The sequence below is a fragment of the Tiliqua scincoides genome, chromosome 10, assembly GCF_035046505.1.
Source record: "Tiliqua scincoides isolate rTilSci1 chromosome 10, rTilSci1.hap2, whole genome shotgun sequence".
In the NCBI taxonomy this organism is placed as follows: Eukaryota; Metazoa; Chordata; class Lepidosauria; order Squamata; family Scincidae; genus Tiliqua; species Tiliqua scincoides.
In genome coordinates, this window is record NC_089830.1 from 15,766,012 (window position 1) to 15,791,626 (window position 25,615).

The 25,615-nt window shown below is 45.3% G+C and overlaps 1 protein-coding gene and 1 pseudogene across 1 annotated transcript; both read left to right on the forward strand.

Moving 5' to 3' along the window:
- Window positions 1–1,320: 1,320 nt before the first annotated feature.
- On the forward strand, window positions 1,321–25,615 carry OPRD1 (opioid receptor delta 1). The gene is made up of 3 exons (XM_066638395.1): window positions 1,321–1,541; window positions 21,973–22,322; window positions 25,083–25,615. Exons 1-3 carry the CDS (start codon window positions 1,321–1,323, stop codon window positions 25,613–25,615), a joined length of 1,104 nt encoding a protein of 367 aa, XP_066494492.1.
- LOC136661745 (5S ribosomal RNA) lies at window positions 22,943–23,059 on the forward strand (annotated as a pseudogene).

The window sequence follows — 25,615 nt, forward strand, 5'->3', positions numbered from 1 at the left end:
TTTGCCCAATATTTGTTAGGAGTGCAGGATGCAGCACAGTATCCTGATTTTCCTGCTTGTTCATGATATAAAAATATAGATATGCTACTGGAACACACCTGGTTAGAGCAGTTGTAGTACTTTGTTGTAGTACCTGTGGTCCACCTATTTGAAGTACCACCAGAAGTAACTGGTGATGATATCATTGCCAGTTACTCCTGGGTTGGGAGGTCAGATGATCAACACTAGTAAGAGTCTCAGGGTGTGCAGGAGGGCTTTTTCGAGTGCAGAAAAGCATGCTTTGGAACTCTGCCTACTGAGCCAAGCCTCCTACTGCTATTCGTTGTGTCATGTTCCTGGTCTCATTGCTGGATGGCAGGGGTCTAGGGGACTCTGAGTACCATCAGACACCACCTCAAGTACCACTGGTTGGGAAACACTCAGCTAGAGTGTGGTGAGCCTCCAGAAGAAAAAATGTCAGAGCTGAGATGCAGCCATTGGGAATATGTTTGAGCTTAACTTTCTACTTTGATAAGAAGAAACAACAGCTGCAATTTGGAGCAACAGATAGCTTTGGTGGCATTCATCCTGTAAGGATTGTATCTTGCCCCTTGAATTGTTCATCAAATAGGAGGTTTGGAACATCCATGGACAAACCATATGGAACATCAGATAGGATGTGCCATGGTTAATTCACCCTTCCCCCCCCCTGCACCCCTATTTCCTTGTTCAATTACAATTAAATATCTCAAATAGGTACCAGCATTATTGGAAGCAGATATATCCACTATAATATCAGTGGTTCCCTATGACACACATTAGCAGAGCAGAGAGTGTTTCCACAGCAGGGAAGAGTCATGTGTAAAAATATTTTCCTCTCCCCAGCAACCCTTAATGGTTTTGGGTGAGTGTCACCCCCCCTTTTTTAATCTGCAGTGCCTTCATAGTTTCCAATGCCAGATTTCCCCCCTTTTTAAAATAAGAAATCACAGCCATTCGTAAGGCTTGAAAATGCTCAGATGCTCAGTGGAGGAGAGAGGAGGCAGTGCAGTGCTGGATCTATAACAGTGTGCGTGCAGAAGAGCTAGATCAGATCATACTGGCCAATGACTCCTACCCAGAGCTCCTGCCTTCATCCTAGCATCTAATTCCCCCTTTTCAGTTTTGGTTTCAAAACAAAAATTGGATGCCTTTTGCAAGGGGAAAAGAGAATCTCGGAGCAACCGGGCTGTTCTCATTCAGCACTTTGGCAGAGGGACAGCTCCTAGCAAGCTTTTGAACTGCAGACCCTCTGATCAGTTTCTCCCATCTCAGGTTGGGTTCAGGAAGCTCCCGCCGGCTATGGAGCTGTCCACCCTTCCCAGTGCTGAAAGCTACTCCGACTACAACAGCACCTTGCAAGACTTTGTCTTGAGTTCCTTCACGACGTCCAATGCCACGAGTCCAGCATCGAGGAAGAACACCACTTCGATCATCATCGCGATTGCTATCACCGCCCTGTATTCCGTAGTCTGCGTGGTGGGGCTGTTGGGGAATATCTTGGTAATGTATGGCATTGTCAGGTAAGGGCAGAGCTTCTGGTTGTGTAGCCCCAGCTTCATTCTGGGGAGTATGGGGGGGAAAGTTCCACATGTGTCTGAGTGTCAGAGGGGTTGGAGAAGGAGACAATCCCATGTGTCTGTAGAAAAATCTGTGTGGCTCAAACTTAAGAGGTTGAAAGTGAGAGCTTATAGTAATAGAGACGTGTGTGTGTGTGTGTGTGTGTGTGTGTGTGTGTGTGTGTGTGTGTGTGTGTTAAAGAAAGTTCATGTGCACCCAATTATTATATGTGTGTATATGTGTCACAATTATAACAAATTGTGGGAGGAGAGAAAATGTGTGAGAGGCAGGCTGTACTTACATGTACTGAGTAGATTGCATTAAGTATTCCCTATGTCAGAGTGGTGTAGATCATGTATGGACGGCAGAGGGAATTTTGTACATTGTGTGTCCTCTGAGAACACCATATGGAAGTTAGCATAGCAACAGAATATTAAACAGGAGATTTTGTCTGGAGAGAATACTGCATCTTCACGGGTACCTTTGTAGCTGCAAAATAATGGAGCATTGTGTGTTCATATACTTGTCTCTGTAATAGCGCTATAGATTCCATGTGTGAGGTTACGATTCTCTGGTTCTGTGCAGTGTATGAAGTGTATAAAGAGAGGATATTACATTTGGTGTACTGGAGTGGATGAAGACTGTTATAACAGACAAAGCTTTCCCTTGCTGATGTTGCTGTTTCTATGTGAAAACATCTACATGATGCATATTAGATATATTAATCTATGCACCTGTGAGGGAAAAGAAGAGAATTGTGTGCATCACAATTGATAAATGGTACATGTGACAAGAATGCAACTGAGTTGTGTTGTCAGTGCAAGCATGCAAAAGAACAACCTGGTTGTGCAAGCGTATGTTTTTTCTGGACTTCAGAGCAAACATTATGGGCTTGTATGTTTGGCGTTGAAAACATTTTCCAATCATTCAGGGAACAGAGAAGCACATACAAACATAAAGTTGAAAATGAACAACTCTGGAAACAATATAGTGTGTTCTTTTAACTCTCTTGGATTCAGTTCATAACAAAACAGCATTTATTGTATGGAGAAATGTAAAAAAAAAAAAATTAGTGCCTCCTATTGATGTGATATTGATATACTCATTTGCATCAGTCTCAATGAAAACATAACATATTGCAATACATCCTGGTCCTTGACAATCAGTGTGATTAATTGCTTATGCAATTGGTGCCTAGCTAATATAGGAAGCTGCCTTGGATCAAGCCAGAGCTTTGGTCCAATGAGTCCTATATTATCTCCACCACCTAGGAGCAATTCTGCAGAGGCTCAGATGGCTCTATGATAGAGCTGCTAGCTTAGGCATGCCAAAGAATTAAACTTTGGACTCCTTACATTACAAAATTACCACTGACTTATAGCCCTTTAAATCCTGCCTGGCAAGTCACGGCAAGAGTGTCGCTGAAGAATTATGTTTTGCACATTTTTAGTTAGCTCTGCTTATGGCCAGACAGAACCTTAGAGAAAGCCATTTTCTTAAAGCTTCTTGGCCAACAAATGCCTTGGGCTGAGTTGGCTCAAGAAAGTTGGGGCATCCAGTTGAATACAAATATACAACAAAAATACAAGCCCTTTCAACAACAGAGGCTTATTTTTATACTTCACAACACCTCAAAACAATTCTGCTCAGATCCCCCTTCTTGAGAAAAATTGTTGTTCTCTTGTTGGTTGTGAGTCACTGTTCACATATATATCTGGGGGAAAAGGAGCAGTGGTGCCAATGTGGGATTATTTTGCTATTTATGAGTCACACTGTGGAATACCCAATCCTGTGGGCAGGTGATTTGTGTTCCTGCAGGGAACACAAGAGCTCATCCTGATTCATATTCTGACTGTGTAGTAGGCAGAGTGGAAGCTGGTGTCAGCTGTGTAGTTGTAGTGAGTAAGTTGCAGTCAGTTCAACATGTTAACAGAGTTAACACTGCATGAGTTCCACGGGGGATCTGCTCTTGAACCCCCCCCCTCCTTTAGATACCAAAAACCGTGGATAATTAAAACCCGCAGTTTGGGCCCCTTTAAGCCTCCCGAAGACGATTGCAGTTATGTTCCAGTTACCTCCAGATGGCTTTCTGAAGCCCAAAGATGCCATTTGGATCGTCTGCAGCCTCTTTAGGCTTCAGATTGGCAATTTTGGCCAAAAAAAAAAAAAAAAAAAGTGATTTCCGGTTTCTGGAGGGGAACTGGAAGTGACTTTTTTTCCTTTATAAGGCATTCTGAAGCCCGGGGAAGTTCCAAGGAAGCCCCAGAGGGTTCAAGTTGGGCCACGTCTGGCTCAATCTACATTGGGGGACCAGCTTGGGGGACCAGCGTTGAGCCAGATCCACAGATAGAATCCAAGAAAACAGAGGTCCCAACTGTATGTTCTGATGACTAGCATGATTCAAGATGAGATGACAGAACACTGGTATTAGGTGCAGTAACATGGCTTATGTTGTGGGGCAGGGAGCATTGCTAGATGAAAATGTCCCATATTTTGCTATACAGAAAGCCTAAAAGGAGAAATCCCCTTACGGTTTCTAAACCTTTATAATTATTTATACCATTTCCAAATGTTATTTATCAACACAATCCTATCCTTTCGCTGCCGCCCCCCCCCTACCGATCTAGCTGTGCTAAAAAGGTTCCTTTACCTGGAGGAGACCTGCAGCCTGCCCAGTTCCAGCACTGGATACAGCATAGTCCATGTTGCCCTGCTTCATCAGTGTTCGCTAGGACTGGGCTGCTGGTGCGTGTGTCCAAAGAGAGGGGGGATATGAAATCCCTTTCAAAAAGGTTATTGCTCTAGTCTTCCTCTGCCTCCTTTATCTCTGTGGGTTTCCTCTTTGGGCCATATAAATCCAGAAGCTGGTGTATTTCGGAGTGCTTTGGAAGAATCTCAGCAGTGATGATCTGAACTGGCTCAATATCATGAAGAACTCCGATAATCTGCTTTGTTCCCAACCAACAGAACCACTAAAGTTTTAATTAACAGGATTAACAGCCCAATCCTGAGCTGCCTGGCATCAAGAGAAGCGATGGCACCAAAATGGCAACAGTTGCATCCTAATTGTTTTGGGCAGCCACTGGCAGCTCCTTGGGGGAAGGCCCAAGCCCCGCAATGGGGCTACTTAAGTCTTCATCAGCTATTTAACCAGCTCAAAGCTGAGCGGCCCCATGTTGGGCCAAGAGGTACAATGCAAGGTTACAGATCTTGTGGGTCCTGCCCTCTTCCTCCCCCCCCACACACACATTCTCCCACCCACCCTCACCCTTGAATACCTCCCACCTGCCCCAACGCATCTCTCCACCACCCGGAGCTCCAGCCTTGCTCTGGGCAATGTGCAGCAGGACTCTGGCTGCTGCTAGCTCAGCATGGATGTGCATTGACACTGACCTGGTGCTCTTGCCTTATGGCATGTTTGCAACATTCTGCCAGCCAAGGGCTGGCACTGGATCTTCAGGATTGGGCCCTAAAATTAGTTGCTGTGAACAAGCAAAACATTGCAGGTCCCAGAAAACAGTGACTATCGGAAAGTAGAAATGGTTGGGGTGGATGATATCCACGTCCAGCAGCTATGACGTATTCTGAGCTTTCTGCGATGGATCAGGAGAGAGATCTTGGGGTGCTGGTTGACAACTTGAGGAAAGTGTCAACTCAGTGTGCAGCGGCAGTGAAGAAGGCTAATTCCATGCTTGGGATCATTAAAAAGGGGATTGAGAACAAAACAGCCCCTGTTATAATACAAACTGATGGTAAGATCACACCTGGAGTATCGTGTCCATTTCTGGTCACCACATTTCAGAAAAGATACAGTGGGAATGGAAAAGATGCAGAAGAGAGAGACCAAATTGATTATGTGGCTGGGACATCTCCCTTATGAGGAAAGGTTATAGCATATGGGGCTCTTTAGAAAACAGACGCCTGATGAGAGACATGATTGAGACATACAAAATTATGCATGGGATGGATAGAGTGGAAAGATAGAGGGAAAGATAGAGGGGATAGCTGCTAAAATTGAGTGTTGGGAGAGCTAGAATAGACAAAAGAAAGTTTTTTGGTTTTTTTTACCCAGCGTGTAATTAGTCTGTGGAACTCTTTGCCACAAAATGTGGTGATGGCATCTGACCTGGATGCCTTTAAAAGGGGATGAGTCAGACTTCTGAAGAATAAGTCCATCACAGGTTACAAACCGTGATGGGTATGTGTAACCTCCTGGTTTTAGAAGTAGGCTGCCTCAGAAAGCCAGGTGCATGGGAGTGGCACCAGTCTGCAAGTGTCTTGTTGTGTGCTCCCTGAGACATATGGTGGGCCACTGTGAGATGCAGGAAGCTAGACTAGATGGACCTGTGGCTTGATCCAGCGAGGCTCTTCTTATGTTCTTGTGCTCGCAGGCTGCTACCAAGGATGCTCAGGGTCATATGTATGTATATTTTGGGGTTTGGGCCATTGGTTTTTATGCACACAGCCTACAGAGTGGTTCCTGGAAAGGAGTGAAAGGCTTCACACTAAAAAAAAAAATGCTGACCATGGTCAGGTGTATTTTGAATTAATATAATTGACAAAGGTAACTGGGGGACCAGCACGAGAATAGAAGTGATTGCACCATACATTTACACAGTCCATGCTGCATATGGATGGCTCAAGTGGTGGAATAGTTAAAGAGGCCAGCCAGTCTAACTGGTTGTGGGGCAGGAGGATAGAGAATAGATAACCCACTAGGGAAATTGCCCAGGAAACCACCAGGGCATGGAAGGACGAGGGGAATGAAAGAGCATGCACACAAAGTGTGTCTTCTCCTAGGAAGAAACTTCCTAAGTGAGGCTAGGCTTGAAATGAAGAAAATCGGAAGAAGTTCAGGTTAGTGCAACAGAGAAGATTGTAGTTTTTTTTCCGAAGAAGGTGTATTCTGGAAAGGCATGTCTAGTTGCTGTGATGTTATCCCCAAGGCAACCCAGCCAACACTTACCCACTTGAGGTCAGTAGGGTTCCTTACCACCTGGGGCACACCTCCAGGAGCGCTGCTCCCCACTTGGAGAGGCAGCCCCCTGCACTGGCCACAGCGCCCCCCCCCCAGGCATTCTGAGGGCCAAGGAGGTTGCACATCTCCTCATCATCCCTCTGAAGGCATTCTAAGGCCTTACGTAGATGGAAAATTGTCACTTCCGGTTTTCGATTGAAAACCAGAAGTGGCCATTTTTGGCCCTCAGAATGCCTTCTGAGGGCTGAGGAAGCCGTGTGCGGGAGGGAGTGAGGTTGAGGCCAGGGTCTGGCACTGAGGCCAGATTCTAACCCCCATTCCATGCCCGGTCAGCCTTACATGGGCCACCCGGATTTGCACCAGCAATTTTGCTGCTGCAAATCTGAGTAGCCCCATAGAGCTTGACTGGGGTGTTGCTAAGGATAAGAGGACAAGACCCCTTACTCTGAGCCTCACCTAAAATGTGCTGGATACAATGCAGGCCAGTCAGCCTGTCTATTCCAGCGCATGTTAGGACTGCACTATGAGTCAATGAGGCTTCTAATAAACATGTACGTCTTGGGATGAAATGTCTTTTTCAAGACTTCTAGTTGAGAATGGAATTATACAACCCACTCTTTATCTCACTTCCTGCTCCTCTGTTGATGTTTTAGCTAGCTTGGGGCATTTTCTTCCTTAAAGTTTCTCTTCCATCCTTTGAAATTCCGATTTCACAGATTTATAGTCTGCTGGGTTACAAGTTATGCTGGCTATTATCTTCTCCCACCCCTTAGGCAAGATGAGTAATACTTAACACAGGATGTCTTTGCTATGGATTTCAAAGCATCTACAATCTAACTCTCCTTAATGGTGCAGTGAACCAGTGAATGGTGCAAGGCAGGTGACTCTGAGGGCCCCATGTAGTATGGCTGATACAGTTCAATACTTGGGTTTAGGTGTTCCAGTAGTGTAGCTAGAGGGGGGTGCAAAGCACTAAGTTTTGCAGGGAGTCTTCCCGTAGTGTGCAAGTGGCCCCTCCTCCTCCCTTCAGAGCTGTTCCAGGCAGGGGAAGCAAAACTCCTTGCCTTCTGTTTGCAAAGAGGCCACTCACTGTCTCTTCTCCTCCTCCTCCTACATCTCTCACGCTTGCCCACTTGCTTGCTTGGAGTTTCACTGAGTCCCCCCACCCCTCCGACCCTAAGTACACTGGTACAGTATTCACAGATAACAAGAACAGGGTTGTGGATGATGAAATAAGGTAATTCTGCCCCTCACAGGTAAAGAGAATTCATATAAAGAGAACTGATTGTAAATAAAATAGGTGAAACTATAGATGGTTACAGCAGAAGCGGCTATTATGAATCTCTGCTTTTCAGGAAGGCTGAAAAGATGACTGATGAAACAGATGGCAGGCTATCAAAGTGGCCTGCTTAGCTCCACATCCAAGCAAAAAACCCAGTCCGGACAATCTGGAATGATTGAGAACAGGGCTGGAGGCAAGAACTTTTTTAGCTTGTCCCAAGTCTCTCTTACCCCTTCTCCCAGCACATTTAGATCACAGCAACCATCTTATAAGGTCTTTCCGGCCTAACTCTGCCTGTGAATGAAACAAACAGTAACTCACAAGGGGAAAATAAACCTACTCTATAAAGCGCAGACTATATTGACAACCGTGCGTATTCCATGCTTGAGAAGGTATGGACCTTCTCTCCCTGGTCTTGCTCCCATGGGAACTTTCATTCAGGTTCTTTGCTCCTTCTTTACCAAGATGGCCGCTTGAACCCCATCAATATCTTCTGGATTATAGGCTGTTAAAATTGTATAGTGGTAGTCAGTATCCTCAAGGCTCACGTGGTGTCACATATGTCATGCCCTGTTACTGGAAGAAGCAGAAGGAGATTTTGGTAAAGATCAAGTTTATGTGGTTCATTGGCTATAGCACTAGGCTTGAGAGACGAGACTTGGCCAGGGATTGAATCTCAGTGTGCACTGCAGCAATTCTCCCCCTCCCACACTTGGCCCAGCCCACTTCCTGCCCCAAACCAGTGGGGCTATTAACCAGAAAACAAAAATGCAACTGCCTCGTGGAACAAAAAGTGAATTTCTTTAACTCAAAACTGAATTATGAGAGTGACTGTTCTGAGAGCCAATGAGATATCATTATGACACAGTGTGGAATCAATAAGGTGTGAATATGAGTCAGCTCTCTTTTCCATGTATCATAATACAGCTACTCCTGCTAACTGATAAAGAGGCACTTTTTCAAGTGGGGCTCCTCTTATATTTAGCTGGGAAAGAATAACTGTCCCTCTTCACCCCAGCACAGTGTCTCTAACCAAAAAGTGTTGGAGTTGCTGCAACTCTGTCTGCTGTCCAGAGGGGGCAGGATGCTGTCCAGAAGGGGTCAAGCTATGACCCAGTGACTCTGACCTTTCTACCTGTTTTCTCTGTGATCCTTGTAGGGTGTGGCCCTAACCACACCCTGACCACACCCTGTTTTCTCCTCTGAGCACTTCTCTCTTGTCCTCTGACCACCGACCTGTTAAGATGGCGCATGCCAGGGCTCTGATGCCCAGGCCATCTTGAGCACAAGGCATGCAGGGTGAGGCAGCTCCAGGGCCTTGCTATCTCTAAGTGTTAGCTGAACCTCTGATCCTAATCACATGCTATAAATATACACTTAATGGAACTGTAAGTAAATAACTTCTTTTTTGCAACTTTAACAAGCCATTGCCTCTTGGTCTTTTTTATTGATTAGCAGTCAGCCGGGTGAGGGAGGTTCCCTGGAGTGACACCCAAAGGGGGGGGGGTCCACTGCTTAAGCTACTCTGCTTCCCCCCAAAGAGGAAACTATTTTTAATTTCCTCCAACATAAAGGGCACCGTTTTTATTTATTTACTTAATTAAACTTGATTTTGTTGTGGGGGGGACTACAAAATCTTCTTTGATCCGAGGTAGCAGATAGCTATGCCACTGGCTGGGGGGAGGTGGCAGATCAAGTGGGTGGTGAACTGCTGGGGGGGGAGGCAGGTTTGCCCCAATTTGCGCTTTTTAAAAAGCCCAGGTGTGATGTCACGTCTGGTTGTGACATCACTTCCGGGGTATCATTTTGAGCTCTGCACTGGGCTACGCGTTCATGAGCTACACCACTTTCCAAATTGCCAACATTCCTCCCCTGAACTGCCCCACCTCCAAACTACCTGCTTTGTTGGTGATTCAGCGGCCCACCATTTCCCATGCAGAGCATCTCAAGCAATTGGAAGAGAGCTGCCTACTGTTGGCAGCTCCTATGATGGCAGGCATTGCCCTGCACTGGCAGGGTGCAAGATCAGTCCACTTATGGCCCTGATAAGCAGACCAAAAGTGGCTTACAATAATTAAAATACATAAAATTTAGCACAAAAATGTACATAAAATCTATTAGACTACATAACGCAAGCAGAATAAATAAAGGTAATTCTAATATCAGTGGCTAGCATGATCAAAATAAATAATAGTCACAGAGCATCAAGTTCAGTTGAAAAACCTAACACAATAAAAAGTCATGTGGAGTAGAATACACAGTGAGTGGGAATTTGCTATGTGCAAGGGGTAGAATTGCCACCTACCTCTCGTTATCCACAACTCGGTTCTCGTTATTCACTAATACTCTGCTGGTGCACTTGGGTAGGCGGGGCGAGAGAGGTTGCAGGAGGAGAAGAAGAGAAAGTGGCATCCTCAAGAACAGAATTCAGCACCAGCACCATGCAGGGGGAGGGGGAGAGGAAGAGACACCCATGCAGAATGGGGGAGAGGATTTGTATAAGCACAGCCAGCTAATTATATTCCCTGTTTTTTAGAAATTTGTCTGGATTGGGTCAATTTTCAAAATCAAATTAGCATTGGTACTGGCCCGTGGAGAATCGTTGGATACATCTGTGTCTGCTTCCAGTCCTCACCATCTCAGAGACTCTAACTGAACCTTCAAAACCCTGGTGATGATGAGAGTATCTAGCATGTATCTAGCAAAATGTACAGATTCAATCTCATCAGCTGCATTTAATGTTAGATCCAGGGACGTGTGGAGCTGGGGGGCAGGTAAGGCAGAACTGCCCCATTGTTGAAGTGGGTCCCCTGGAAAAAAAAAACCCATTTTTCCCCATAGGCTGACTCAGTATCCACTAATTTGATATTCATGAGGTTTTCCAGGAATCTAACCCCAGTGGATAATGAGAACTGACTGTAGTTGCTCTACCCCCAAGTTATGACATTTCCCATCAGCAGCATAGCTTGGAAATATTCAAGCTGACACACTGGCATTGCTAGGGAGGTGCAGGGGGTATGGGCCACACCACGTGATGCACACAAAGGGGGTGACACCACTAGGGGGGGTGACACACAAAGGGGGGTGAGTAATTATGATTATAAAAAAATTTTTTAACCTTGATATTTTTGATATGTTATATATCAATTGTTGTGTAACTTTATGCAGAATGCAATGAAACAAACGGCTTTGAAATATCTCTGGTCTATCAAAAATGATAACCAAAAAAAAAACCCAGTAGGATATACCATGGTGATGTTTATCTTTGGAATATTTTAACTGTACGTAAATTATATAATATGTTAATTAACTATAGAAAAATAATTCTAAAAATGCTTCCAACTGTGCCCCGCAGCAGCCCCAGACTTGGGCAAGAGGGGGAAATCTAACATGTCCATCACAGGTTGCTGTTTCTTAATAGGACAATGAACTCCCCACAGGAGACAACATCTCATTAACTGAGTCAAGATTTATTTATTTATTTATTTATACAGGTATTTATATACCGCCTTTCTTTGGTCGTCAGATTTCTCCTCAGACTTTAATCCAAGACGGTTTACATAGGCAGGCTGTTCTAAACCCCCGTAGGGATTTTCACAATTGTCTAGTTCTGGTCTTTCATAGACTAGCTGGATTCCTTCCTGCTCTTGTCTCTCTCTGGCCCCTCGCCTCCCTCGCTCCACTTGACAGCAACTCCTCTCTGCCACCGCCATGAGGGTCAGCTCATCAGTATATAAGTGTGTCTCAGTTCTCGGTGTCATGAATATGTACAGTTTAGGCCTAGTAGCATTGTAAAGCCTGAACCAAGCTAAAGCAGTAACACAGATGGGGCTTGCAAGGGGCCTGCAAGGGGCTTGCAGTCCTAGCTGCCAGGATTTACAATTCAATGGAAGGTGATAATGTAGCACCTAGGCAGCCAGAAAGACGCCCATCAAGGATGGAATGCAGCTGCAGATCTCCAGGGGGGAGGGAAGAGCTGAGAGGTTGAGCTTCCAGCCCACTTCCGGAGGACAGGGTCTTGGAGCTTTTGGTCTTTGTTCCTTGTCTCTGGGTGAGAGAGGTGGTGGGTGCACATCCTGCCCCGCCAGGACCATGTGGCCATAGGTAACTGGCCTGAGGATCTACAAAAGAAGCTGACCCAGGTGAGAGTAAGAGAATAATAGAGTTAGCCAGTTAGCTTTGTTGTTTTATGCTGGTATGTTTCCTAGAAGTTTTTATGCCTCTAGCATTTGCTGCCTTTTGTAACCTTTTGTAAACCTATGTACTTAATAAAGTAAAAATCTTTTTTACCATGTTGGTTCATTGTCTGTTGGGGACAAAGGTTCAGAATCCTGCCTAGCCGTTCAGCAAGCTACCAAAAATCCTCATTGTGGACTAGTAACTTGAGGACTGAGACTTTAAGTAAAGAAAGTGCTCAGTGCCTACAAGGGATATAGTTAAGCCTAGAGGGTCTCGGTGTCCCTGGACTGAGGCACTGGCTCTTACAGGGTGGTGGCAGTACTACCGAACAGGGATCTTTGAGGGCTCTAGGGTTCAGACCAACAACTCTGAGCACCACAAAACCCTGGGAGTAAGACCAAGTATACGACACTCGGGTTCTTCTGGTTGTTTTGAACTGGCAGCCTCAGATCTTCAGGCATACAAGGTGGCAGCTCTACCAACTGAGCCAGACCTCCTGCCCAGACTATCCTGATTCAAGATAGGTGAATCAAGTTTCTGTAACCAAGTGCGGGACACCAGCACATCACCTCCATGATGGACCTGCTCCTGTGTAGTGCAATGCCCCAGGTAGTGGGCGTGGTGATGCACCACTGCCCCAGCCCACTGTTTTTTCGCTGTAACTTTTGGTAGAATAGGGATATTTCAACATAATTTGTTTCATTGCATTCTTCATGAAATTGCACAGCAGTTGATATATGTATAACATGATGGTATTATTCAAAAGCACCAAGATTTTAAAAATTATGGTCTGTAGTAGTGTCACCCCCCCCACACCGTTTACCCGGTGCAGCCCGCACCCCCTGCACGCCCCAGACTTGACAAGGGTTGTGAACCTTCAGCTCTGATTCACATGATGAGTATCACACTGTGCATATCAAAGGTGCACAACACCATTTTTTTTAAATGTATAGCTTATTTGGGATCATGCAAACAGCAGTTCTGCAGGAGACAAGAAATGACACTATGAAACTGAGCATCCAATTCTGCTTCCTGAGAATCTTCCTGAGAATCTTCCAGCTTCTATCTATGATTTTTAAAGAAACAAAAACCAAGTTTCTAGCTGTAGTTGTGTACTCAGATGCATGCGCAATAGGGACGAGATGTGCCAATCCTGGCTCAGGGATTTAACTCAAGATGGACAGAAGAGCTTTTTTGAGCACATCAAAAGCACACTTTAGCGTTCTACCTGCTGAGCCAAGCCTCCTCCTGCTGTTTGTCATATTTGCAATGCTGGTTGCACTGGCAAGGGTCTAGGGGTTCCAAGCATACCACTGGACTCCAAGTACCACCAGACACCACCTCAAGTACTATCAGTGTCACCACTAGTACTAGCACCACTGGTTGAGAAACACTGGCTTATCGTGTAATGAATTTTTTTAGGGGGAAGCAGGATGAATTGAAAGCAATTCAAATAAATAGCAATAAGAAGTCCATCACCCCCCTAAAATTCTAGTCTGGAGCAGCATCAAAGCTTTCTCAAGCTAAAGTTTGAGAATGCAATCAAAAGTTCACCTTCATCTCAACCCAGGCCAGATGGATTGGAAACCTGGATGGGTAAGAAGCTGTATGTCTGATGGGACTCGTTTTGCTGCTAGGATTCATTTTGAGCAATTATCTCTGATAGCACCTTAAGCGCTGGGCAATCCAGATCAAGGATTTTTCAAGTGCCAAATGGTTTCCAGGGGTATTTTGTGAAAGCTCACATCAACCAAACGTCCACTGCAAAATCCCAAGCAAAAAAAATATGTTCTATTTAGTCTATGCACATGGACAGACTGGAGACAGAGGGTAGGGATCCCAAAATTAAATGAGCCTAATTGTCGATGAAGTGGTACCACCAGACAGTAGGCCATTCTCATGAGATTGAATGGTCCCGACATCTGGGGTGGGGTGGGGGGAACCTTGCAAATAGAAAGCAAGTATGTCAGGGAGAAGTCTCATTTTGTTCCTTGACATGCTAGTTTTCTATCTGTTAAGGGATATGCTTTGGTCATGTGAGCCCTCACCTGCAGTCTGAAGTCATACATCCAAAACAAACATTTATTGCCCTATCCTACCATCACTGTGACACTCCATCACTATCAGACAGCATGCTGTGGCACCTGCCACAGCATGTGCTGCGACCATGCTCCAGTTTGAGACCATGCTGTGATGGAGCAGTAAATAGAATAAATTTTTACTTACCTACCCATGATGCCATCGTCCTCAATGGGTTTTTTTAGCTGGCCCAATTACAAGGAGGCAAGTCAAGACTGGGTGGGGAACATAGGATATCAGCACTACTGATCCACCCTGCCCTTTCTGACACACCCCTGATTAGCCCCAATCCCTGCCTCGATCCTCATCCACAGCCCACCCACCCTCCACTACCAACTTACTGGCACCAGTGGTGGCTGTGATCCAGTAGCGCACACACCAGCCATTTCCACGAGCCATTCTCAGCTCAGCACCAGGAGCCCAGACCTTCCATTGACTCAATGTCAATTCCACCAGCCTAAGGCCTGCATAGGATTGGGCTATGACCCATTCAGTGAGAACTAGCGCTATGTTTTGGGTCCTGGTGCAGGAACTTATCAGGGGGGTGAGGGTTGTGGTGGTTGTTGATAATGATAAGAATATTTATATACCACTTGCCAACAAAATGTTGAAAACTGAGGACCAGATTTCTACCCTTTTATTAACTTAATTCCCACATGCAAATCTTTGCTTACTATAAATTCATATTGTCTGAATTTCATGGTTTGAGTTTACCTGTCAAGTACAGAAGTTGAATTCTTGAGTTGCTCCACTTGTTTTAATGTTGTGTTGGCAACCTTCAGTCTCAAAAGACTATGGTATCGCACTCTGAAAGGTGGTTCTGGAACAGCATCTAGTGTGGCTGAAAAGGCCAATTCGGGAGTGACAATCCCTTCCACACCGGGAGCAAGTGCAGTCTGTCCCTGGTCTGTCTCCCTGGCTGTGGGCCTTCCTTCTTTGCCTCTTTGCCTCAGTCTGTTGGCCAAGTGTCTCTTCAAACTGGGAAAGGCCATGCTGCACAGCCTGCCTCCAAGCGGGCCGCTCAGAGTCCAGGGTTTCCCACTTGTTGAGGTCCACTCCTAAGGCCTTCAGATCCCTCTTGCAGATGTCCTTGTATCGCAGCTGTGGTCTACCTGTAGGGCGCTTTCCTTGCATGAGTTAATAGGTAAACAAGTTTAGCCTTTGTGGTTATAGAGATCCCGGCTTGCACTCTGCAGTCCCCAATAAAACTCCAGAAATAGAGTGTCCATCCCCCCCCCCCCCACTTAAGAGTGTCCGGATACACTGAGCCGGATACACTTTTGAAACTCCTCTATTGCTCAGTCCAGCATGTTTTCCAGCTGGTTTTAATCTGTCATCTCTCGTCTTTGCAAAATCGGCAGCTGTTTCATCATTGACTTCAGGTTTTTATCGTTTCATTGGAAACCTGTTCAGTTCATTCTTTTGTTATGAATGACTTAACAGCAGCACATGCTGCCTTGGAATGTTGGTCTCTTAGCAAAGAAGTGCTTAAAATTACTATGATCATCTATGATCATCATTTTTCATGTGGATTATTGTGATCCCAAACACTTCCAGGTAAAAACCACAGATAAAACTGGCAGGAAATGACTCAGTTGTATAGCAGAAATCAGGTTCATCAGATGTATGAAATATTTATTTTTTCACAATATCAAGGAGGTCAAGAGTGTGTACAATGGTTCTTTCCCTCCTTTTGGCTTCACAACAACCCCTTGAGGGAGGCTGAGCGTCATTGTCCCAAGGTCACCTCGGAAGCTTCGTGGCTGAGCGGGGATTTGAACCTGGATCTTCCAGGTCTAAGAACCACTGCCTAATCCTGACTCTCATATTCCTGATATATGCAGTCCATCACTATTACAACTATTGTATATAATGTTGATCTCTTATAACAACAACTGAGGACACAATCCTAACAAACTTTCCAGAGTCAAAGTAAGGGCAGTGCAGGTAAGGGAACAAACATTCCCTTACCTTGAGTAGGCCTTCCGTGACTGGCCCCCCCCCCAACTGCAGAATGTGCAGAACATGCCCCATTGACACAGCTATGTCAGTCCTGGAAAGTTTGTTAGGATCTGGGACTGATTCTGTTAGATACCAGGAAACCTCTGTATACTGTAATCTGAACATTGTCCAGTGCAGGGGTGCTCAATAGGTGGATCGCGATCTACCGGTAGATCGCGAGGCAAAATGAGTAGATCGCGGAGTGCCGACCCCCCCCCTTCAGGTGCCTCTGGGAGGAAACGCCGGGAGTAAGGCTTACTGGGGCTTACTCCCAGGTAAGTGTGGCTAGGATTGCAGCCTCACAGCCTAATCCTAGGCATGTCTACTCAGGAGTAAGTCCTGTTATACTCAGTGGGGCTCAAGGTACACCAACATACATTGTACCTCTAGTTGGCAACCTTCAGTCTCGAAAGACTATGGTATCGCGCTCTGAAAGGTGGTTCTGGAACAGCGTCTAGTGTGGCTGAAAAGGCCGATTCGGGAGTGACAATCCCTTCCACACTGGGAGCAAGTGCAGTCTGTCCCTGGCCTGTCTCCCTGGCTATGGGCCTTCCTTCTTTGCCTCTTAGCCTCAGTCTGTTGGCCAAGTGTCTCTTCAAACTGGGAAAGGCCATGTTGCACAGCCTGCCTCCAAGCGGGCCGCTCAGAGGCCAGGGTTTCCCACTTGTTGAGGTCCACTCCTAAGGCCTTCAGATCCCTCTTGCAGATGTCCTTGTATCGCAGCTGATAAATGTTATATGTTATGATGGCGCGAACATTGTAAAAAAAACTCTGGTAGATCTCCGGGCCTTGCTGGGTTTCAAAGTAGCTCTCGAGCCAAAAAAGTGTGAGCACCCCTGGTCCAGTGTATTGTTTCCACAGATCAGCAGCAGCTTTCCAGGGTTTCAGAGAAGGGTTTTTCACAGTCCTTACTGCATCTGCCAGGAATTGAAACTGGAACTTCCTCATATGCCCTACCACTGACCTACAGTCATATTTAATTGAACAGAGACTTGCTCTGAAATCTATGCAGGCAGGCTGCATTTTAATTATGCAAAGCAGAGTCGATCTTCCTCAAGGATTCTAAGACATCCAGTGAGTGTGTTCTTCCTTGGCAAATTGCATTATGAATGAGGGGTGGGGCAAATCACCAGAAAAGAACTGACCTCGCAAATGCCAAGATTATTTCTTCTGATGTGCATTATGACTGCTGCACTTGCACATATGTGAGCATGCATGCCTATTTTTAGATACATGACTGTTAATACAGCCAATCTATCACTCTGCCACTTTTAATTTCCCCCCTCCCATGGTCTGCTGCTGTCCTGTAACTCTTGCCAGTGGTGTCGCTAGTGAATGCGGTCTGCACCGGGTGACACACATGGGGGGTGACACCACTACTGGCAATAATTGTTAAAATCTTGGTACTTTCAAATATCATCATGTTCTATATCAGGGGTCTCCAAACCCTGGCCCAGGGGCCAGATGTAGCCTGCAGCAAACCTCTTTCTGGCCCACAGCCAACCTCTTGTCCCCTGAAAGCCCCTGGCCCACTCAACTGAACATGACCAGAACTGTGTTCTGATTGTGTCTGGAGGGTGTTCTGAGGGCCAGAAAGGTTGAATGAATGAGCCCATTCATTCATTTATTCACTCATTTAAGTTCCATCTCTAATTTATATGAATGAATGAAGGTCTTGCAATAGCTCAAGGCCCATAAAAGGCCTTGCACAAAGCAAGGCTGGCCTTTCCTTTGCTGCCACTACTGCATCACAGACATGAAACAGCAAGCAGTGCAGGAAGCCCTCATCCCACAGCTCACGTGAGAGGTCAAACAGTCGCCCTCATGCTGAGAGCAGTTGCATCAGGCCAGTGCAGGCTCCAACAAATCTCTGGAGGGCCAGTCCCCATTGGAGACTGGGGGCTCCCTGAGGGTCACATTGAGAGGCCTCAAGGGCTGCATGCGGCCCCAGGGCCAGGGTTTGGGCACTCCTGCCCTAGAGGAAAACACTTTGACTAGGAAGATAAAATTGGGCATACAACTGAAATGCCAAACATTCAGTATAAAATGTTGCAACTGAAAACAGTTTTTTGTTTTTTTTCTGGTGAGTCTTTTTGAAAAAAAGGTGAGCCTTTGAAAATAAAAACACCTTTGTTACTTGTCACCCTCGGTTCACATGTGAGGTTTCAGCTCTAATTTTCTCTTGCTCATGCAGACAAAACAACCACCACGCAGTGGGCTTTTCTTATGCAAAGCTTATTACATCTTCTGAGAGACAGTAAAACTTCAGACGATTATTGTTAATCATGAAATTTCCAGGAGCCCAGTTTCCCATGGTAACTGATTTTGGAAAGCAAACCTGGCAGAAAATAAAACAATAGATAATAATTATTTAGTCAGTGGCAAATCGGACTTCAAAGAAGAGACAAGACAGGCAGCCAATCATACTAAGGAGGTTGTGTGGCTGGTCCTGTATCTGTGATAAAGGAGAAAATTGGTTTCATTTGCAATGGGAACCTTTTCAAGAGAAACATACAAAGGACAATTCTTGGGGGAAGGGGAGAGAATGACTGCCTCTTCCTTTTGAATTCTCTAAATGACTGCTTTTTCTTCCAAATAAGGTGCAAAATTATCCAACCTCCTCTACAGCTGTACATCCTTCTACAGCTTTTCTATAAACTTGATGTACATATTTTTTTCTGCAGACAAACCCAAACTACAATGCCAAGAGGCACAGCCAGCTCCAGAGCGTGGTGAGATGGCGATCTGGGTCCCCACACCCCAAAGGGTGCTGTCGGTAGTGTAGCTAGAGGGGGTGCAGGGGTTATAATTGCTCTGGCCCCACTCTTGTGCTGGATACAGTGCAGGCCTCCTGGCCTGACTGCTCCAGCATAAGATAGGATTGTGCTTTAAGTAGTTCACTGCTCTGCTCAGTGCAACAGCCTCGCTGCCTGCCCAAGCAATTGCCTGCACTGTTACTCACACCTCTTGGCAGTGGAGGAAGAGGAGCGAGTGGCCAGAAACCCCAGTAGCTGCTTGTGATTAAAAAAAAAAATCTGCAGATGTGACATCAGACCTGGAAGTGACATCATTTCCAGCTGAGGCATGAAGGGCGTCATTTTTACCTTTGCCTCAGGCTCCAGGGTGGCTAGCAACACCACTGGGTGCTGTGATTTTTACTGTGCACACCCAAGATTGTCAGAGGCTATGTGAGAGCATATGAAGGGCCCTGCTGAATCAGCCCATTCCCACAAAGACAAGCCAGATAGAATATTAAATCATGGAACGATTGTGTTGGAAGGTGCTTGAGAGGTGCTTGCTTCATTTAGGGCGCAATCCTAACGTCATGCTCGGCTGGCGCAAGTCCCTTGCGCCAACCCTGGAGGGTTTCAAAAGTGCCGTAAAGCCATGGAAGTGCGCTGGAGCACAGAGGTTGCATCCAGCCTCCGTGGCGGCTTGGAGCAGGAAGGTTGCATCGGCTGAGCTCAGTCGAGGCAGAAGACTGGGGCTGGTGGAGAGGAGGCAGGAGGGGGTGCGTTCCAGGGTGGGGGAGAGCAGGCGGAGGGCATTCCAGGGGGAGGGCGGGGAGCGGGAGGTGGGGCTGGGACCTGCCTGTTAATGCTGATTCCTTGAGCAGAGCAGAGTGGCTTCAAGTTGCTCCATTCTCCTCTGTCTTGTGCAGAGGTGGAACAGGTTCGAGGAGACCCATTGGGGCTATGGTGGCTTACCTGGGGGTAAAAGGAAGAGTTTCCCCTTGCCTCCGGCTGAGACAATTCTGGCCCCACTCTTGTGCTGGATACAGTGCAGGCCTCCTGGCCTGACTGCTCCAGCATAAAATAGGATTGTGCTTTAAGTAGTTCACTGCTCTGCTCAGTGCAAGGCAACAGCTTCAGCATCCCTGACAGGTGCTCATCCGGCCTTTGTCTGAAAACTCCCAATAAGGGAGAGCCCCTCCGTGATGTGGGTGTGAACTTTATCAAAGAGTTGTATTTGAATTTCCTTGCAAAAGTGTCATCATCAAACCTTGGAGACTTTTGACATGCTCACCCTGCATCAATTATTCTTGATCAGCTGTACAATCATTGCATTTGTAGTCCTGTTCCTTATTCCCATGAATAATTTTCAGGGCTCATTGAATTCAGGCTGTTTTCAGAAAGCATCATCACCCCAGTTGCTGTAGCTCTGGGATTCAATCAGGAGAAAACAATGAAATGCGTTTTTGTATTCATGTATAGTTTGTACTGACTTCCCTTTAAGAAAAACCATAAGTGAAGAGGATAAAAAAAGAGCAGGATTCAGATTACCAGACTGGGAATTATATTATCAAGCAGCAGCTTTAAACTGGATAAAAGATTGGGGACTCACACCAAATTCGAAAATTTTAACACTAGAAGCACATGATCTACAAATAGGCTGGCATGCATTCCTGTTTTATGATAAAGTCAAACAGCATGGATATTTTAAACAACACGTTTTAAGAAGATCTTTAATTTGGATATGGGATCAGATAAAATACAAGATATATTCTAAATTACCCAGATGGATAAAACCACTTGAAATAGCAACTAATCTGAACTGGATTAAAAGAGACCAAAATAAATCATACAGTGATCTGCTGAATATTAAAGGAGAGATCCTAAGTAAGCCTGAGTTAGAAGAGAAAGGAATAAAATTGAACTGTTGGAATGAAATGCAAATAAGAACAAGATTACGAGAAGACCCAAAAACAGGTTTTTATGAAGAAGATATGAGTTTTGATAAAATATTTTTGATTGATGAGGGAACGTATATTTAAAAAATGTATAATTTTCTCCTTGAGATAAGAATGGAGGATGAGACAGTTAAACAGGCAAAAAATTTCGGATATAATATATCAATGGATGACTGGAACCAAATTTGAAATACAAATATTAAGCAGCGTCTTTTAAAGAGAATTTATATAAAATGTTTTATAGATGGTATCTAACTCCAGAGGAATTAGCAAAAATGTATTCTTGGTTATCAAATAAGTGTTGGAAGTGTAAAGAGGTTGAAGGAACCTTTTATCATATGTGGTGGACATATGAAAAAGCAAAGAAATACTGGAAAATGATACATAAATCGTTGCAAGAGATATTGCATTGTGTATTACCATTCAAACCAGAAATATTCCTCCTAAATGTGACATCAGAAATTAAAGACCAATGTAACAAATACCTTATTGTACATATTGCTACAGCGGCAAGAATATTGTTTGCGAAAAAATGGAAATCTACAGATGTGCCAACTAGAGAAAATTTAATAGACAAAATTTATGAAATAGCAGAAATGGAAGTTTTAACAGAAAGAATGAAAGAAAGAGATTTAGATAGAGCAAGAAAATATTGGAAGTCTTTTTATGACTGGATAGATAATTTTAGTTAAACAATATTGAGTGTTTCGGCAAATTCAAATTTTTATACTGATAAATATGATAGCCTTTGTACTGATGATTATTGTGGTTGTTTTTTTTAAATTGAATGATGCATGTTGGAATCTAGGGCCAATACCCTCATGTGTAACCTGTGTTGTACCAGCCCTAAGTATAACCCATTTTCCTTACTTGTATCTGTAGTAAATAAATAAGATATTTTAAAAAAAGAAAAGAAAAACTACTATAAGTGTGTCAATTTCAGCCAAGTCCAATATTTTTACCCAACATTCTTAAACTGAAGGTATCTCTGGAACCTTCCAATACTTGTCATGCTCAGCCCTTCCTTTTTTTTTGTAACAGCAAAGCAAGACAACCATAATAGAGCTTGAAAAATGGATACATTTCAGGATCATTTCAGCAGCCTAAAGAAGGCATTCACCCTCCCTGTGCAGCAAACCAACTCTGACCACAACTAATGCTTCTCTTGTGATCTCATCCATCCAGGTATACCAAGATGAAAACAGCCACCAATATCTACATTTTCAACCTGGCCCTCGCAGATGCTCTGGCCACCAGCACACTGCCTTTTCAAAGCGCTAAGTATCTGATGGAGACCTGGCCTTTCGGAGAAGTGCTCTGCAAGGTGGTCCTCTCCATTGACTACTACAACATGTTCACCAGCATCTTCACCCTCACCATGATGAGCGTGGACCGCTACATTGCCGTCTGCCATCCGGTCAAGGCCTTAGATTTCCGTACCCCAGCAAAAGCCAAGATCATCAATGTCTGCATTTGGGTCCTCTCCTCTGTTATTGGGGTGCCCATCATGATCATGGCTGTTACCAGATCTGAAGGCAAGTTCCTGGATGCATATTTTATTTTTATTTATTTATTTCAGTATTATTATACCACCTTTCTCTGTGGTTTAGACGAGTGTTCCTCAAACTGTGGGTCAGGACCCACGAAGTGAGTCAAGAGTTGATTTCAGGTGGGCCCTCGTTCGTTTCAATATATATAATATATTAGACTTCATGCTACCATAATATGTGGCTGCATCTGGGAAATGTTCCAGCTTTGTACTTCTAACAAGCTACTATGTAAATGCTTTTACCAATGATAATAAATGGGATTGACTCCTACATAAATGTGAGTGGGACTGCAGCCTAGGATTATGAAAAAAATTTTTCCTGCTTGATGATGTCACTTCCAGTCATGACATCACTTCTGGTGGTCTCTGACAGATTCTCATTCTTAAAAGTGGGTGCTAAAAAGTTTGAGAACAACTGGTTTAAACAGTATTCAAGGCAGTTTATATAGGCAGTTCGAAACCATCATTTTTTAATGGGGTTTCTGCAAATATATTCTGTGAATCACATAATCCTCAGTCACCAGGTGTTGCCTTCATAGTGTAGTCATCTCCTCTGGCTGTGTGCCACTGAGCTTCAGTAGGCAATCATATACAGTGGTGTCACTAGGCAGCGACTGTTACCCTGCACATGCCTGATCTTGTCTGATCTCAGAAGCTAAGCAGGGTCAGGCCTGGTTAGTACTTGGATGGGAGACCACCTGGGAATACCGGGTGCTGTAGGCTTCTACCATAGTCTTTCGAGACTGAAGGTTGCCAACCAAACACTAGGGTTAGTGTGTCACCCACTGCAGCTGGCCAGCATGTCTCTCCCACGATTGACCTCATCCAGTGCAGTGGGTGGGGCAACCTCCTGCATGGTGGATGTGGTGATGCACCATTGCCCTGCCCTTGCTGGGTTTTTGGCTATGATATTTCAACATGGATCACCCGGTGCAGCCCGCACCCCTTGCAGTGATGACACTGACTGTAGCTCTAGGCTCGACAGGTCCTCAAGGTTCCTTGAGGTCCTCACATACTTCCACACTTCTCTCATTGTGTGGTTAATCAGTTCAACAGCAACTCCTTGCTGCTTCAGCCTGTCGCAGCGTCTCCCATCAAAAAACAAAACCACATATTCTCCTGCTTAACTCTTCAAGCAGTGCCACCGACTCAACCATCAGTCCACACCTGATGGAGAAAGATGTGTGCTTTCCTGTTAGGGGAAAGGGCTTGGATGTACTTGGAAATTGTCAGGGCTGAGCTAAGATGGCAGACTGATGGAGAGCTCCCAGTCCCACCCATCCAACCATCTGCCTCCATCATGCAAAAAGAAAGAGGCAGGGAGTGAAGGAAATGAGGAGACAGTTGTGGGCTTGAACATCTGAGTAAGGGGGAAAAAGATAACAGTGGAGGTGGCTGATATATACCACTAAGGTGTAGCACTTGGCGCTCTGCTTCACGTTCTGGGAAGGTTCATGGGTGTTGGCTTTTTAGCTGTAGATTAAGGGATACCCACCTTTAGCTGCCTGCCCACCTTCACTGCTTCTCCTCCCAGTCCTTGGATTATAAAAGAAGATGAGGAATTGTAAAGGAGAGGAAACTGGGGGTCTAGAGAGTATATCGGATGCAGTCTGACACTCTCTCTCCTGCATACTTCTCTCCCTTCCCAGTCTTCCCAGGAGGAAGTGCGAGGGGCAAAGTGGGCTGGGACATCACCATGTAAGGCGGGTAATATTTGGCATGCTGCCTCCAGTGATGGGAGATTTTGAGCTGTCCCTAGTGGTGACCTGTCTCTGCTGGCAAACCTAAGGGGACAAGGAAGGGCTTTGTTTCCTGTGCTCCCTATATTGCGTTTCCTGTGCTTCCTGATATTGCCAGTGGCATCCCTTACCTGAAGTTAGTTTGCCTCCTTCCCAAAGTTTAGCCACTCCTGAAATATATCAAACGTTGACCTGATCTTTGACAATGTCTCCAGTGTATTTCCACTTGCTGCCGATAGGATTGAAGTGTCAGGGACAATGAGGAGGGGTCCCTGAACTTTAATGCATCCAAATGCAAATGAACTCCAATTGTACGGTAACGCAAGACCCGACAAGAACAAAGTTTGATGTATTTCATTTTAGAGTGCCAATTAGTGTGCGGATATGGTTGAGCCGTGTACAAAACAGACTCAGGAGGCTTCAATTATGCAGATGCCCGTCTTGAATTACAACAGCATGGCCTAATGCTCCTGTGTGTGTTTCAGTGAAACAGACAGAAGCGTAAATAGGCATCTGCGCCAGCGAAACCTTGAGAAGCAATGTTAGGAACTACACCAGTGACATCACTAGGGCAGTGTGGGGTGTGCTGGCCACACCGGGTGACATACCAGGAGAGTGACACCACTACTAGCTACAATTTTTAAATTTCTGCCATTTTGGAATAATGCCATATATATAATCAATCAATGTGTCATTTCATGCAGAATGCAATGAAATAAACCACATTGAAATAAACCACATTGAACCACATTGAACTGTCAAAAGTTATAGCCAAAAGACCAGGGGGGCAGGGCAATGGTGCATCACCTCACCCACTAGCCAGGGCATTGCCCTGCCCATTTCATGGGACAAAGTCCATCATAGGGATGACATGCTGACCTCCTGTATTGGGGAATACAAACCTTAATGACGCTACTGAACTGGACAACTTTCTATCTCTCTCTTAGTGGGGGTTGGGTTTCCACCATTCAAAAACATCACTTTATGATCTCCTTTCACCCATACAGGTGGCATTGTCATGTGTCTCCTCCAGTTTCCAGAGCCTCAGATTTACTGGGATACCGTCACCAAGATCTGTGTTTTCATCTTTGCATTCCTGGTACCCATTTTGGTCATCACCATCTGCTACGGACTCATGATCTTGCGCCTGAAAAGCGTCCGCCTCCTGTCTGGCTCCAAGGAGAAGGACCGCAACCTGCGCCGTATCACACGCATGGTCCTGGTGGTTGTGGCAGCCTTCATCATCTGTTGGACCCCCATCCAAATCTTTGTCATCGTTTGGACCCTCGTGGGCATTAACAAGAAGGACCCCTACGTGATGGCCAGCCTGCATTTCTGTATAGCCCTGGGTTACACTAACAGCAGTCTCAATCCTGTCCTTTATGCTTTCTTGGATGAAAATTTCAAGAGGTGTTTCCGAGAGTTCTGCCTCCCTTTCCGGTCACGGATGGAACAGAACAGCTTCAGCCGAGCCCGGAACACAACTCGAGAGCGTGTCTCAACCTGCACTCCTTCTGAAGCCCTCAATAAGTCAGCATGA

Bases quoted from the DNA above. Each gene is read 5' to 3' on its own strand.
- OPRD1 (XM_066638395.1), top strand. From the start codon at position 1,321: ATGGAGCTGTCCACCCTTCCCAGTGCTGAAAGCTACTCCGACTACAAC. The intron at 1,542-21,972 runs GTAAGGGCAGAG...TCATCCATCCAG, and splicing joins GTAATGTATGGCATTGTCAG to GTATACCAAGATGAAAACAG. The intron at 22,323-25,082 runs GCAAGTTCCTGG...TCACCCATACAG, and splicing joins GGCTGTTACCAGATCTGAAG to GTGGCATTGTCATGTGTCTC.